The 17,822-nt window shown below is 34.4% G+C and overlaps 1 protein-coding gene across 1 annotated transcript; it reads left to right on the top strand.

Moving 5' to 3' along the window:
• The first annotated feature begins 10,712 nt into the window (after positions 1 to 10,712).
• On the top strand, positions 10,713 to 11,860 carry LOC120120695 (grpE protein homolog 2, mitochondrial-like). Its single transcript, XM_039140254.1, has 3 exons — positions 10,713 to 10,850; positions 11,360 to 11,374; positions 11,465 to 11,860. Exons 1-3 carry the CDS (start codon positions 10,713 to 10,715, stop codon positions 11,858 to 11,860), a joined length of 549 nt encoding a protein of 182 aa, XP_038996185.1.
• The last annotated feature ends 5,962 nt before the right edge of the window (positions 11,861 to 17,822 follow it).

The raw sequence follows: 17,822 nt of genomic DNA, 5'->3' as shown, positions 1-17,822 counted from the left end.
TTGAGACAGAAATGTTAAAAATAAGCTGATATTGTTATAGAAAGTTAATGATATGTCCTTTTGAGTATTGTTTAAGTATAATTACTAGGAAATATTAACATGGTACGTGTTTTTAATGGGTGCTTAAGTAGATTGAAATCAAGCTCCCGAGACAAGCAAAACGAAGGGCAAAGGTCAAGTACCTTAGTAATCACCTTTGCATTTTGGATACAGTATCGAGGAAAGCCATGTGAGTGCATTTAATTGTGTAACTATATGTTGTGTAACTATATGTTATACTAGTCATATATGTATGATTGTTTAATATGTGTGTGGTGATTACCAAATAGGAACTAAGTGTGCAATTCACGAAATTTATCATATGTTGATGAATAACCGTTTCGACACTAAGTGTACAAATCACGAAATTTATCATATGTTGATGAATAACCATTTCAGCACTAAGCATGCAAATCACAGAATTCATCATATGTTGATGAATAATCGTTTCAGCACTCAGTGTGCAAAGTACGAAATTCATCATATATTGATGAATAACCGTTTTGACACTAAGCATGCAAATCACGGAATTCATCATATATTGATGAATAACCGTTTCGACACTAAGTGTGAAAATCATGAAATTCATCATATGTTGATGAATAACCGTTTCGGCACTAAGTGTGCAAAGTACGAAATTCATCATATCTTGATGAATAACCATTTCAGCACTATGTGTGCAAACCACAAAATTCATAATATATTTATGAATAACAGTATGAGCACTACGGGTGCATTACAAAGAAATGATAATGACTGGAAAATAATGAATTGGTATTTGATCGATAATAAATAATGATATAATGATTTCATTGTATGGTTAGTTTTTGCCTCACTATGTCATTCTTAACATGTGTTTATTTCACGCGTAGGTTTAATACAAATTCAGTAAGGAGATCATCGAACATCAAAACCAGAGTCGTCTCGTCAGTAACATTATGATTTACATGTCTACTTTTGATGTATTTTAGGTGGCATGTAATAGGTTTAGTAAAAAAGCTCTGAAAAGAATTTAAATTAAATTGTTGTAAATCATTGAAGTGTTTGAACATCTTTTTTTGTTTGTCTATTTAAGTTTAATGAATATTTTATTATAAGTAAACTAAAATGTTTTATAAAAAGAAACAAAATTTTACGGGTTTTCAAATGAGGTACTTTTTTAAAAGTAATGTGACATATGTATCTCGTATATGGAAAAGTATACGGGAGATAGGTGTTATATTTATTGGTATCAGAGCTACAGGTTTAGCCGATTATCGGCCAAAATCGAGTGTATTTTGATGTAAAAAGAGTTTACATGCCACTAAGATGTCAAGGTTACTGATAGCGTATAGAATGAATATGATAGATGTTTCTCCTTACTAACTTAAGTATTATCTTTATGTATATTGCAATAGATTTCGGATTCTACAAATTTGAGAAGAGCGGGTGGACAAGAGAGTAGAGATGGATAGGGTAGTGAAAGCTTTGAAGAAAATAACGAAATTCAATTCCATCTGTGAACGCCAGTGTACCGGTACCTCAAGGTATGTATGTTCCAGAGTTCAGAGCTTTTATGCATGCTCTCGATGCTATCTTGACACGGTTCCAACCTCCTCCACCTTCCCCTACTCATCCAGAACCACGAATTTTAATTCCTAAGGAGTTAAGAAGTTTAGGAGCTCCTAAGTTTTGGGGAGAAGAAGGTGAAGGTCCGATAGACACAGATTTATGGTTGAACGATATGATGATGATGTTGGAAAGTCTACAGTTCTCTGATCATGAAAAATTGGGTGGAGCTGTATCATTACTCTGAGGTTCAGCACGGGTGTGGTGGACTAATACAACAATGAGTTTAAGAACAAGTATATTAGGGAGAAGTTTATGAGATCAATGTTGTTGAAGTTTCTTAACTTGCAATAAGGCAATTGACTGGTGCATAAGTATGAGGCCAAATATAATAAGCTTAACCGATATGCTACCGAGGTGGTTCCTAATGATAAAGCTTGAGAAGATTGGTTCATGGAGGGTCTGAGGCCTAAGTTAAAAGAGTTGATGTTGGCCTTAAACTTTTCTAGCCTACAAGAAGTTATAAACAGAGGTAAGGCTATTGAAATAGATCAAGAGTAGACTTTGGCAGCAGAGCAGAGTATGCAGACAGAAAAAAGGATTAGGATGTCTTCATCTACACATCATGCTAAGAGAGGCAAGGGCTCAGGTTCCCAGTATACTGATAGGGCTGATTCTGCTGCAGCTACACAGAAAACTAAGCAGTCCCCTTGCTAGCTCGGGTAGAGCTTTTGGAGAAAGAGGTAACCCATGTTAGACATGTGGCAAATTTCCCCGGGGAGTATGTAAAGTGCTCTCTGGCGCTTGCTTTATTTGTGAAGGAATGGGTCATTATGCTAGGATTTGTCCATAGAGATCTGGGGATAGATTAGTACAATCTGAGAGATCAGTAGCAATACCTAGTAGAAGTAGAGGAAGATGAAGATCAGGCGGTCAATCTGAGTCTAGCCAAAGACAAGAGACTTGGGGAGTGGCCCGAGTTTATAATATAAAGATCAATGATGATCCGAATATCATAATAGGTACATTTCACCTTTTTGATGAGTCTATTTTTGTTCTAGTTGACCCTGGTTCTACGCACTCTTATATTAGTAAAAAGTTGGTTAGGACTAGAGGAATTCCTTTAGAACCAATTTCTAGTGAAATTATAGCGATAAATCTTATGGGTCAAAGTGCAAGGGTGGCTAGGGTATGTAGAAAATGTCCAATTAAGATTCAAGGGGTTGTATTTTCGGCCAATTTAATGGAGTTGCCTTTTGACGAGTTTGAAATCATTTTGGGCATGGATTGGTTGTCTCTACATCATGGATGGGTGGATTATCGCAGGAAGCGATTATTTTTTAAGGATGCGGAAGGCTCTGAAATAGTAATGAATTGGCGAAAAAATGAAATCACTCTCCAATGTGATACCACCCATGACAATAAAGAAAATGATGTCAAAAGGATGCGTAGCTTTTCTAGCTAATGTGATAGACACTCAAGTACCAAAACTGAGATTGAAAGATATTCCAACAGTTAAGGAGTTTCCTGAGGTTTTTCCGGAAGAGTTATCGGGTTTGTCTCCAGATCGTGAAGTAAAATTTAGAATTGAGGTTTACCCGATAATCGAACCTATTTTTATGGCTCCGTATCGAACGACTCCAATGGAGTTAAGGGAATTAAAAACAAAGTGTAAGAGCTCCTTGATAAAGGGTTTATCATACCCAGTGTTTCTCCTTGGGGAGCACGTGTGCTATTTGTGAAAAGAAAGACGGATATATGCAGTTATGTATTGACTATTATCAATTGAATAAAGTAACGATAAAGAACAAGTATCCTCTTTTGAGGATTGATGACCCGTTTGATCAGTTGAAAAGCGTAGAACTGTTCTCTAAGATAGATCTGAGGTCAGGGTATCATCAGTTAAAGATTGAGAATGATGATATTTCAAAGACAGCTTTTAGGACTCGGTACGGACACTATGATTTTGTGGTAATGCCATTTGGATTAACAAATTCTCTTGCAGCATTTATGGACTTAATGACCAGAGTATTCCAACTATACTTGGATCAGTTCGTGGTAGTGTTTATAGATGATATCTTGGTATATTCCAAGTCAAGGGAAGAACATGATGCTCATCTTCGAGTGGTTCTTCAGACACTGCGTGGTAAGAAGTTGTATGCGAAATTGTCCAAATGTAAATTTTGGTTAGCTGAGATTGATTTCCTTGGTTATATAGTCTATGCAGAATACATAAGAGTCGAGCCTAAAAAGATTCAAGCCATAGTGGATTCGAAACCACAAAAGAATGTTTTAAAGTTCAGAGTTTCTTGGGGCTTGCTGGTTATTATAGGCGATTTCTGAAGATTTGTGAATAATTTCTCAATGTTAGCTCTGTCGCTAACTAAGTTGTTACGAAAGTATGTGCCTCTTGTTTGGACGGAAAGATTCCAGGAAAGTTTTGATATGCTAAAGAGAATAGTAACGGAGGCTCTCGTTCTTGTGCAAAATGAGTCAGATAAGGATTATGTCATTTTCAATGATGCATCCCATAACGGATTGGGATGTATGCTGATGCAAGAGGGGAAAGTTCTGGGTTATACCTCAGGACAGCTGAAGAATCGTGAGAGAAATTACCCAACACATGATTTGGAATTGGTAGCCGTAGTGTTTGCTTTAAAATTTTGGTGCCATTATTTGTACGGTGAGCGTTGCTATGTTTACACGGATCACAAGAGTTTAAAATACTTGCTGACTCAAAAATAGTTGAATTTGAGACAGAGAAGATAGATTGAGCTTTTAAAATATTATGATTTGGTTATTGATTATCATCCGGGAAAAGCTATTGTGGTAGCGGATGCGCTCAGTCGAAAGACTTTTGTAGCTTTAAGGGCTTTGGATGCACGTATGTCTTTAAAGGGAGATGGTGTTTTGATTGCTGAATTAAAGTTAAAGTCGATTCTTTTGGATCTATTAAGAGAGCTGCAAGGTCGAGATGAGAAATGCTTGATGAGATTGGCGCAAGTTGAAAAAGAAGAGGCCAAAAATTTTGAAATAAGGTACAATGGATGTTTATATTGCTGTGGAAGACTTTGCATTCCTGATGATGATGAATTGAGGAAATTTATTCTTTGTAAGGCACATTATAGCCCTTTGATGATGCACCCATGTGGAAATAAGATGTATAAGGATTTAAAAAGTCATTACTGGTGGCCTGGCATGAAATGATATGTCACGAAGTTTGTGTAAAAATGTTTAACATGTCAACAAGTAAAAGTTGAACATCAAGTGCCTTCTGGATTACTGCAGCCAATAACCATTCCTGAATGGAAGTGGGAGCAAGTTATAATGCATTTTGTTTCGGGGCTACCTTTTTCACCGGATAAGAAAGACTCGATATGGGTAATAGTAGACAGATTGACCAAGACGGCTCATTTTATTCCAGTTCGAGTAGACTATTCAATGGATAAGTATGTAGAGTTGTATATAAAAGAGATAGTTAGACTGTATGGAGTGTCGATATCAATAGTGTCTGATCGAGACCCAAGGTTTACTTCAAGATTTTATAAGTCCTTGCATGAGTCATTGGGTACTCGATTGAACTTTAGTACAACTTTTCATTCGTAGACAGATGGGCAGCCAAAGCGAGCTATTCAGATATTAGAGGATATGCTAAGGGTATATGTGATTGAATTTAAGGGATCATGGGAAAGGTATTTTCCTTTAGCAGAATTTACGTATAACAATAGTTATCAATCAAGTATTAAGAATGGGCTCGTATGAAGGTTTGTATGGGAGGAAATGTATAACACCATTAAATTGGTTTGAACTGAAAGATCGAGACCTAGTTGGGTCGGATTTGATAAAAGATATGGAGAAAAAAGTGAAAGTTATCTAGAGCAATATAAAGATAGCCTCAGATCGCCAAAAGTCTTATGCTGATTTGAAAAGAAATCGAATTTCAAGTGGGTGATAAAGTATTTATGAAGGTATCGCCTTGGAAGAAGGTATTGCGTTTTGGGTGAAAACGAAAGTTGAGTCTGAGATTCATTGGACCGTATGAGATATTAAAAGAGTCGGACCAGTAGCTTATCAGTTAGCTTTGCCTCCGGATATGGACATGATCCATAATGTTTTTCATGTATCGATGCTTAGGATGTATAGATTCGATCCATCCCATGTTATCACTCCTGAAAAATAGAGATCCGACCAGATTTAACTTATGAGGAAGAACCAATGCGAATATTGGCTAAGGAAACAAAAGAATTACGTAACAAAAGGATTATGTTGGTTAAAGTGCTTTGGCAGAATCATAAGATAGAAGAGGCTACATAGGAAAGAGAGGAGGATATGAAAAAGCAGTTTCCACATCTCTTCATTTTAGGTACTTCTTTAAATTCGAGAATGAATTTTCTTAAATGGGATAATTGTAATACCCCAAATATCAAATTAGGGACTTTATTGAAAGGATTTAAAAATATGAGGATTTATTCGATTAAATGATAGAAGTTGAGAATGATTTGGATTAGTGGCTTAGACTAAATTGTGTCAATGGATGATTAAAAGGGCATTTTGGTCCTTTAAATGAAAATGAATTTATAATTCATTCTAATAAGGTATTAAAGAAAAGGGGAAAAGGGGAAAAGGGAAAATAGGTTACCACAAAAGTCATCTCTCTTTTCTTCTTCTTTCCCCGTGAAAAAGCTCTCATCCATATCTCAAAGGTGAGATTTAATATGGCTAGTTTTCATTTCGTTTTTGGATGGTTTTTAAAGCCTTTAGTATGATACAAGCTTAATGAAGGTTTTATGGGATTAAAACCATGAGATAGAGGAAATAATGAAGATTTATGAAAATAGGTTTTGAAATGGTATGTTAATAAATGAGTGTTTATGGATGTTTACTGGTAGATTTGACTTGTCAAAGAGGTAAATGAGAGATTAGAAGCATTAGATAGGATTAAGAACATATTAGAAAAAATGGTGTGACTCTTAGAATTGAATGTTTTTGGAATATTTTAGATGTTTTAAGAAACTCAATGAAGGAAAGTTAGTATCGATAGGTAAATAAGAGTTTAATAGTATTGTATGGTGTAAACATAACGAAATTTGACTCCATTTGGGTGATAATCGGGTTGAAAACTAGAAATTCTGGGCATGGGTATCGGTATTGATAGAACAGTTTCGATAATATAGGCTTAAAATCAGTAGAATCTACAGAGTAGTATCGATACCGATTCAAGTGGTATCGATACCAAGAGTGGAGTATCGATACTATGGGGATGGTATCGATACCATTGATCACAGAATGAAAAAATGGTATCGGTATCGTAATAGAGTATTGCTACCATAGTATACTAGTATCGATACCATGGTGGGGATATCGATACTATTGAGATAGAAATGTTAAAAATAGGCTGATATTGTTATAGAAAGTTAATGATATGTCCTTTTGAGTATTATTTACGTATAATTGTTAGGAAATATACTAACAATTGACATGGTACGTGTTTTTAATATATGCTTGAGTAGATCAAAATCAAGCTCCCGAGACAAGCAAAACGAAGGGCTAAGCTCAAGCACCTGAGTAATCAACTTTGCATTTTGGATACAGTAGCGAGGAAAGACAGGTGAGTTTGTGTAACTATATGTTATACTAGTCATATATGTATGATTGATTAATATGTGTGTAGTGATTACCAAATAGGAACTAAGTGTGCAATTCAAGGAATTCATCATATGTTGATAAATAACAATTTCAACACTAAGTGTGCAAATCACAGAATTCATCATATGTTGATGAATAACCGTTTCGGCACTAAGTGCGCAAAGTACATAATTCATCATATGTTAATGAATAACTATTTTGGCAATAAGTGTACAAATCACGGAATTCATCATATGTTGATGAATAACCGTTTTGGCACTAAGTGTGCAAATCACGGAATTCATCATATGTTGATGAATAACATTTTGGAACTAAGTGTACAAAGTACGGAATTCATCATATGTTAACGAATAATCGTTTCGGCACTAAGTGTGCAAATCATGGAATTCATCATATGTTGAAGAATAACCGTTTTGGCACTAACTGTGCAAAGTACGGAATTCATCATATTTTGATGAATAACCATTTCGACACTATGTGTGCAAACCACGGAATTCATAATATGTTTATGAATGATCGTATGGGTACTGCGGGTGCATTACAAATAAATGATAATGACTGGAAAATAATGAATTTGTATTTGATCAATAATAAATAATGATATAATGATTTCATTGTATGGTTAGTTTTTGCCTCACTAAGTAATACTTAACGTGTGTTTATTTCACGCGTAGGTTTAATAAAAGCTGAGTAAGGATATCATCGGACATCAAAACCAGAGTCGCCTCGTCAGTAACAATATGGCATACATGTCTACTTTTGATGTATTTTAGTTGGAATGTAATAGGTTTAGTAAAAACACTCTGAAAAACATTTGAATTAAATTGTTGTAAACCGTTGAAGTGTTTGAACTTCTCTTTTTGTTTGTCTATTTAAGTTTAATGCATGTTTTATTATAAGTAAATTAAAATGTTTTATAAAAAAACAAAATTTTATAGGTTTTCAAATGAGGAATTGTTTTAAAAGTGACGTGACATCTGTATCTCGTATACGGAAAGCTATACGGGAGATGAATGTTACACCAGCAACACGTGTGTAAGCCTTAAACATCTTTCGAAGGTCGCTTGTATTTGGTAAGGTCTACATGTAATGTGCTTCAAGGCCAGGCTTATCAACGATAACTTTAGCTTGCAACGAAGGCATCTGTCGTGTTGTAGATTTTTTAAGCTTAATTAATATCAAAATGTATAACTCATCTTTCTTGATCTTGGCATCAAAAGAAGTGTATAAATAAGTTCCAGAATGGAACACAGTTATAGAAAATCTGGCCATTAATATTTGTTTTACGAAGGTATCCATCCAACATGGTTATTATTTGTTTTTTATAGATATATTTTCTCCAAATCTCGCAACTTTTAGATTGCGAGACTTGTCATTTCAAATCAAATGGTGCTACCACGTCAGGAATACCTGCCACTTTAGAAATCTCTGTAGAACTCGCATTTTACAAAACACGAGTTTCCTGCCACATCAAGAATCTCTGCCACATCGGGAATCTTTGTCGAACTCGTGTTTTGCACAATGCAAGAGCGTTGACTACAAATAACCTCCCCTTCAGCTGGTATTGTAAATTTTAACACATGATCTCTGCTTATAAGAGGTTTCTCTTATAGTGGTACAACTTGACACGAAACATAGAGATTCTTATGCCAATACTAGTGCTATAAGTTATGCCACCCGAAGAGGATGCCTTTTATAAAAGATATTCCCTTCTCAATAAAATTATTGTTTCATCAAAATCGGCTTTTTCATCAAATCAACAATGTTTATAAAAAAAACTTCCTCTTCGGGTGGTATCCTCTGCAGCTTGTAGTTCAAATTGTCTTTCATATGGTATATTTGTAAAGTCAATTCAATATGAGTAACCTGACCTTCTAGAGAAACTTATCGTTTCTAAGAATGCATCTTCATCTGGTGGCATCCTCTACTTATCGCTCGTGATGTTGATATGGCAGACGTCACACCTCTATTTGTCTTCTGCATCTTTTTTCCGTGCATTTTGTACAGAAGGCTTCTTGAGAAACTTCTTGTTCCATCAAAACCTAGCATTCTCAGAAAACTTATCGTTTCTAAAAAGGCATCATCTTCTGTTGGTATCATTGTTCCATCAAACTTATCATGCTTTTCATTGTACTATTTTTGTAATTAACAAAATATATTCGTTAGTTTTTAATTTCTTTTTGTTTCAAAACATTTTCATTGTGATTGTTACACCGCTGAAAATGACTCGTATGTGTTGATACTAGTCATGTCTATCAAACTGTTTCAACTTGTTCTTCATGCACAAAACCAAGCTTTGGAACCATTTTGAACGCGATTTTCACCCCACTTACAATGTCTCGTATGTGTCGATATTAACCTCAACTGAAAGATTAATATCAATACTACAGTTATAATCTTATAAATTACGAAAAGTTTAGATTAACAACCTGAAAATACCCCCAAACATGTCTATCAAGCCATTTTTTATCTTCTTATTCTTGAACAAAAAAGCTTTGGAACCATTTTCAACACGATTTTTAACCAACTTACAATATCTCGTATTTGTCGATATTAACCTCAACTAAAAGATAAATTCTAATAATACACCTCTAATGTTTTAAATAACAAAAAAATAGATTAACTACCCAAAAATACGCCTCAAACGTGACTGCCAAAGCTAGAAATCGAAAGAACTCGTATTCTACATAGCGCTAGACTTTTAAATTCCATACATGAGAAATTCCTGAACACATTTTAATATCTCGTGGACCTCGTGGTTGGAAAAATGTGAGGTCATTTTTCTAAAATATTAAATTCTGCTCTTTGAAAAGTGTTTCCATGTTGGAGGAACCTCGTGCTCTATAGGAAGTGAAGCCTTGATTAACTTTTCGTAGAATGCGAGATAATATTATGTGTGCAGTTTCAGAGTATTCTCTCAATTAATGTTGTTTGGGCCTTGGGTTGTTTTTCTAATAAAATAATAAATAGGGTTTTTTATTTAATAACGCTTCTTTCACTCTAAAACTTTCTGCCCACGTTTCTATTTCTGGCTTCCATGCTCACGTAGAGCATTGGAAAAAAAATAATTTCTCGACTAAGGCTCTTACCATACTATTTCTCGATATAGGGTTATTACTATAGTATTAGGGAAAGACGCGTGGCAATCTTGGAGTCTTCAATTAAAGACTCCGTGTAATCTTGAGTCTTTAGCTTTCCCAAGGTTAAAGATGCATAGTAATCTTGGAGTCTTCAACTGAATCTCCTTGTAATCTTGGAGTCTTCTAAAGGTAATGTAGCATTTACCCTAGTATGGAAAATAATACCTGAGATGGACTATTTTGAGAAATTTCTTTTTTTAAAGACATTATTTTAACCATTATCCCTTCTATTTTTTTTCTCTGGAATAAACCCCAATAATATATAGTATTTTATATTTTTTCCCGTTATTCCACCTCTAAAACCCTAAACTTTCTCCTCCCTTCCTTCCTCCTCCAGAGATGTTGATGTCTAGGGCGTTGTCACGTGTCTCAAGGAGCGCTGGTGCGCGCTCCTTGCTTCTCTCAGCTACCAAGAGCCTTCAAATGCCAAGCTTTTCCACTCAGTTTCACTCTCTTATCTGTGACTATCCAAATAAGGTACATAAATATTTGCAGTGTTTAACAAAAAATCAATAAACCGTTGATTTGTTTGATTAATTTTGAGAGGATTTTAATAGGGTTAAAGATTTTGTTTAAATTGGCTCAATTTTAATGACTTGTTGTGTTTTTTTTCATTTTTTTTATTCTTTATCTTTGTTTCACCATGTTTGAGTTCACTGAGTTTTGGTTTGTAGTTAAAATGACTTAAATTTATATGAAAGTGAGTGCCTTATGTAAGCTTTATATTTGTTCTATTTTTTTCATATTTATTTGATTATTTTTAAATTTTTTTTACCAACTGCCTTAATGTAGTCATTACATTAATAATTTATAAGTTGCAATTTCAATTTACATATTCATTTGATTGGGATCTTGTTTGGTTCTAAGGTTCACTTTTTCAGTAATTGAATTATCATGCTGGAATTTGGATCTTAAACTCATATTTTGATTCCTACAAAACATAACCAAGTTCATATTATTTGCATGCATTTTCTTTGTCTATGCAGGTGATTACAAATGATGTATTTAAGCTGCAATATTCAAACCTAAATTTCTCTGCATTCCAACGATTTGGGATCTCTTCAACAGCCTCCTCCTAACCTTCCGGAAAGGAACATGAGAGTACTGTAGAGAATAATGGTGAAGATCCTGCAAAGGCAAGTGGGATTACGAATCCTGGAGAGACCGAAGTTACAAAAGAATCAGCTCTTAACACGGAGTCGCAAAATACAGTGCCTCAGTCTGAAAAAGGGAAGAGGAGAGCCACTAAACGAACTGCATTTTCTGATTCGGATTCCGAGAGCGATGGTGACCTATCAATGGTTGAGATGGTGAAACTTGTGGAGGAAAAAGAAGAGCTCCTGAATACCAAGCAAAAGGAGATTGAACAAATGAAGGACAAAGTGGTTCGAACTCTTGCAGAAATGGAGAATGTTATTGCCAGGACAAGACGGGAAGCGGAGAACTCGAAAAAATTTGCCATACAGGTAGTGTTGGCGAATCAATAACCACTTGATTTCTAATTGGCTGCTTTGGCGTGTATATCAAAACAAATATATGATTAAAACGGAATTTCAATTGCTTTGGGAAAAAACATCTAAAACCCTTATAAATCAACAACAAATTAATTAAACGGACTATAATTTCAGTACAAGCTTAATTAATAAACCATAAAATAATAAGGAATCCTGAAAAATCCCATTAAATAACTGTACCAGATATGCCACATACCTAAAATACAAAAACCAACACGATAATTAGCAGAATAGTCAAAATCCCAACAAATAAATAAAGCTTTCTTTCCTTCGAAACCTACATGTGGCTGCGCAAAAAAACCATAAAATCCCAGTAAACCATGCCAATATAAAACTAAATAAGCTCGTAGAGCCAACAAAACAAGAGCTCCAAACAAATTCCATAAGAAAAGAAATACCCACTCCTCCAAATACCCCAAATTCAATAACCACCCTAATAATTACCCCAATCATCGAAAATCTGCAAAAGGAAAAAGCATTTTCTTTCAAATCCATGTGCATAAACATGCAAAATGTCGCCAATAAGATCAAACTAATAACCTTATAAGTTCTACCTGATTTAAAAAGCCAAAAAAAGGGGGGTAAAAGCTTCCGGTAGTGATAAACCTAAGCAATAAAAATAGACCAATTGGAGGTTATTCTCAGAAGAAGAAATAAAGCTAAATTATCTGCTTCTTTTCCCAAAATAAAACAGAGCCTTTTGCTAATAAAATTAACCGAAAAGTCAAAAAAGTGAACCTAAAATAACCTATTTCCTGAAAATTTTATAGAACTTTTTTTTGTTAAATTATATTTAAATTTACTTTTTTTTTGTTTAAATAGATATTTGAATCGGATTTTATCATTCAAATAAATTATTTATCATAATTACTAATTTTAAAAAAACGTTTACGTTCAAGTTTCAATTCGAATCAACAAATCAAATTCATGTACTCAATTAGACTTAAAAAAGTTTTACTTATTAGTTAGAATCAAGTAATCTTGGCGTTAAAAGAATTTTTATTATCCTTTGAAGTTCGTGTTCGAGCACCAAGAATGTTTGGAGTATGAGCACTCAGTATCAAATGGTTGAGAGTTATCTTTGAATATATATATTGGCTTGTATTTACCTAGATTAATTTAAAAATAAAAGAATTCTTGGTGTGTTAGTGTTCAATATCAAATAATTGAGAATTATATTTAAATAGATAATATTTTGAACTTACCTTATATTAATAAAAAAAAATCTAATTATTAAATTGCATCTTAAAATTAAATTTTAATATTTAATTGGGGAAAATAAATTTAAGGGTAAACTATGCATTTAGTACCTAAACTATCAGTTTTGGTCCATTTTAGTACCTAAACTTTCAATTTTTTTATAACATACCTAACGTTTAATGTTTGTTTCATTTTAGTAACCCTTCTTTAAAAACTCAACACGTTTAGTACCTAAACTATTAGTTTTGGTCTGTTTTAGTACCCAAACTTTCAATTTCTCTTCAAAACTTAACGTTAAATTTTAAATGAGGTACTAAAATGAAAAACTAATTTTTACGTATGATTTTGAAAGAAAATGAAAATTTTAGTTACTAAAATGGATCAAAACTAATAGTTTAGGTGCTACCACATAATTTACCTTATATTTAATATTAGCTTAAATTTTAAATTTAAATAATTATATATATAATCTAATTATTTTTGTTTGATAGATTTTACTTATGAGAATCAATTTCTTCGGGATTTATCGGCATCAAATGGATCTAAAATCAATTGAAAATAAGAATTGGCTTTTGCCAAGAAGTTTCTTTGGAGATTTACTGAATAAGACTTGTCAAATTATCAAGTATTGATCAATTTTTTTTATATTTCCATTTCTTTAATCGAAGTCAAACTATAATGGTCAGTTAATTGTACATGTCTCAGCTGTAAAATTTAGGTTAATTACACAAATTATCCCGACTATAGAGTTGAGCCTCTCATTTATTAAAAGTTACAAAATAATCTCATGATTATATAGTGTTGATTTGTTGAGTCTCCGATTATTAAACGTTACAAGATGATCACCCGATTATTCATATATTTTAAAATTGTCATTTTTTATTAAAAAATTATTGATCGTCTAAGTTGGACGTTAAGTGCAAATTAGGATATGATAAAACCATGCTTTAATGATGTCTACGGTTTTTTTTTTGGTTTAATAGGGTACAAGGGCCGTCTAGCTTCACGTTCTATAAGAATTTAACAACTCCTCAACTTCCTTGGGTGAGTTTTCCAGAAAAATAATGTCTTCATGATACTTCCATGTCTGCTTGGTGATGAAATCTACGACGCGGTTTGCCTCTCTAGGTATATGCTTCAAGTCTATCTCCCAATTTTTCTTTAAGAGATTCCCTATGTGTTGCAGAATGGTAAGTTTTTTGTGTTCAATCGATTTGTTTTTTATTAGACTGATAGCTTCTTTGTTATCGGATTCCAAAATCACTTTACTTTCTCCCCTAATCCAAGACATGTTTAAGCCCTCGTGGATACCCCACAGTTCCGCTTCCAAAATTGAACACATCCTTATTTTTCTTCCAAATCCGCATCTCCAATTTCCATTGTAGTCTCTAGCAACACCCCCGCATATAGCTTCTCCAGTTCTTTGATTTCTGGTTATGTCTGTATTTATTTTACAGTAGTTTCTAGTAGGCTTCTGCCATTTGTAGTGCCTGTTATTTTTGCTTTGTGGGTTACCAGACTTAGTGACTCCGGGGTTCTGTAAATCTTGGTTCAATCTTTTAGCTTGTTGAATAATCGATTCTCTTTCGATCATTTCTGGGTCGAAAATTGTCTGATTTCTTCTTTTCCAAATGTTCCAGATTACAGAGCTGAAGAAAGATGGCCAGCTTTCAATTGATGGTGCAAACGATTGGGTTGCTTCAAGGTTCTCGGTAATCCACTCCTTAATGTTGCTACTCAGGAATTTTCCCAGCTTCTGGGTATTAATTAATTCCGCCCATATCTCCAGATTTCTCGGGCAGAGTCTCAGCATATGGTTTAAATCTTCTGTCTCATAGTTGCAAATGGGGTAACTTGCATCCGTCGTTATATGCCTACGCTTTCTTTCCAGATTGGTCAGTAATTTATCTTTTCCAATAAGCCATAGAAAAGATTTGATCCTGGGAATATTATTATGTTTGGCAATGATGCTCCAAATCTTTTCCTCTATTGAATTATTATTTTCTAACTCCTTATACGCAGATTTGACTGAGAAGACTCTGTTCTCCGAGGGGATCCAACCTGGTGTGTCAGCAAGGTCTTCATCGATTGAAGGAGGTGTTGCTTTCAGTTTTCTGATGGTTTGATCTGGGAGTAGTCTTGTGAGTATATTCCAGTCCCAGTTGCCATTTTGATTAACCAATTCTTTGACTTTGGACTTGTTGTTCTCTACTTCCCTTGGTTGTTTGCATAGATTGAATAGAGAGTCTTTATTATCTAGACATCTATCATGCCAGAATTCAACATGTTTACCGTTTTCAATGTTCCAGCAAATGTTCTGTTTAAACTTTGCCAAAGTGAGCATATATTGTTCCATAGAGATGATCCTCCTCTTTTCTCAAGCTTTTTAGGTAGAGTCTCTTTCATTCTGTATTTGCTTCTATACACCTGCACCCATAAAAGGTCAATTCTATTAGTAAGTTTGTATGCAAGTTTGAAAATGAATGCCTTATTTTGGTTTCTCAAATTCTTCAATCCTTGACCCCCTTCTTTGATCGGTTTACAGAGTGTCTCCCAGTTTACAAGATGAATACCCTTCTGTTCATTAGAATTTCCCCAGATAAAATCTCTGGTTAGCCTTTCAATCTCCTTGCATGTTCCTTTAGGCATTAATATTGACTACATAGTGTATGCAGGAATAGCGTTGAGAACTGATTTAGCAAGCATAATTCTTCCCGCTAGAGATAATGTTTTAGCCTTCCAACCTGTAAGTCTGTCTTTAATTCTTTAGATGATGTTGTTGTAAGTTCTTTTATTTATCTTGTTGTGCAGTAATGTAACTCCCAGGTAATTCCCAAGGTTCTTGACTTCCTTGATGTCAATCATATTGGTTATGGAATTTTTGATCTGTTCAATAATATTGTTGGAATAAAAGATGCTGGATTTCTGCAGGTTAACCTTTTGACCCGAGCTGCTACAGAATTTATGGAGAGTTTTTTTAATAATATCGATTTGAGTCTTGTCAGCTTTTGCAAAGAGCATAAGATCATCTACAAAAAAGAGGTGAGAAATGTTAGGACCATTTCTAGACAACTTAATCGGTTTCCATTTGCCTTGTTCAACTAATAATGCAATTTCTTTAGCCAGCCTTTCCATGCAGATGACAAAGAGGTAAGGTGATAGGGGGTCTCCCTGTCTGATCCCCCTAGTTGGTTTAAAAGGCTCGGTAAGATCTCTATTCCAGTTGATTTGGATTATCATGGATGTAATGCAGTTCATAATGGCTATAATAATCCTATTAGGCAGACCCATTTTCTTGATATTGTCCTTAATGAAATCCCAATCCAATCTATCATAAGCTTTTTCAAGGTCAATCTTGATGGCCAACCAACCCTTTTTTCCTTTCTTTTTCTTCATGGAGTGAATTACTTCTTGAACTAGAATAATGTTGTCAGTAATAGACTTGCCCGGAATAAAACTCGTTTAGCTATTAGAGATGATGATAGGAAGGATAGGTTTTAGGCGGTTCACAATGACTTTGGTAATAATTTTGTAGGTCACTTGACAGAGGCTTATGGGTCTAAATTGAGTAATTCTATCAAGATTATCCACCTTAGGTAATAACACAAGGCTAGTTCTGTTAATAGCTTCATCTATCTGTCCTCCATTAAGGCAGTACTTAACTAAATTGCAAACCTTTTCTCCAACAATGTCCCTATTGCTCTGGAAAAAACTCGCATGAAACCCATCAATACCTGGAGCTTTGAGTGGGCTCATACTGAATAAAGCTTCTTTGATCTGTTGTCAAAAGGTTTGTCAAGCCAATTCCATTGTTCACGATTCAGAATGGAAAAAGGTCTAGGATTTTCCAATGATTGCTTTATCAATGAATCCCTGGTAAACAGTTCTTCATTGTACTTCCTGGCATGGTCTTTAAGCAAATTCTGATCATTACACTAATTATCAGCTTCTGTTTTAAGAGTTGTTATAAGTTTTTTGCTGCCCTTAGTGATCGCACAGGAGTGGAAATATTTGGTATTTTTATCACCGTAATTGATCCATTTACATCTAGCCCTTTTAGCCCAAAGTAGTTCTTCTTGTCTAAGAATAGTATCCAGATCAGTCTTAAGTTAAGTCTCTAAGGTTGAAAATCTTGTGGAATTGTAACAACGTAAAACTTTATCAATATCTTTTAGTCTAGCCATAATTCTTTTCTTCTTCTGGTTGATAATGCCAAAGGTTTCACTATTCCAACCTTTAATGCTATCTTTGATATGATTGGGACTCTCCATAAGGTTATCTTTCTTAACCCACTCTTCTTTTAAAAAATGATCGAAATCAGGATGATCCATCCAGGCAGCCAGAAATCTAAAAGGTTTCTTTCTATTGTCCTTGGGGCTGTTCATTGTGTAGAGTAAAATAGGACAGTGGTCCGATCCAATTCGGTCCAAGTGGAGTTCTCTAGTTTCAGGATATAATTCTAGCCACTTCATATTCATAATGCATCTGTCTAGTCTTTGCCAAAGGTTACCACGATGCCAAGTAAACTCATCTCCTTGGAAATTAGCTTTAATCAAATCATTGTTAAAAATGAAATCTTGAAAATTTTTACTCCCTCCTCTTAAGCGGTTGCAACCACCAACTCTCTCATCAGATCTCAATATACAGTTGAAATCTCCACCTAAAATCCCGGGTTCATTGTTGCAAGGTTTGAGATTTTCCAGAAGATCCCATAATTTACAACGAATGTTAGGGT

This window comes from Hibiscus syriacus, unplaced genomic scaffold, assembly GCF_006381635.1.
Source record: "Hibiscus syriacus cultivar Baekdansim isolate YM2019G1 unplaced genomic scaffold, ASM638163v2 tig00110345_pilon, whole genome shotgun sequence".
In the NCBI taxonomy this organism is placed as follows: domain Eukaryota; kingdom Viridiplantae; phylum Streptophyta; class Magnoliopsida; order Malvales; family Malvaceae; genus Hibiscus; species Hibiscus syriacus.
Note: the sequence above shows the minus strand (reverse complement) of the source record. Positions and strands in the feature narration are given on the sequence as shown.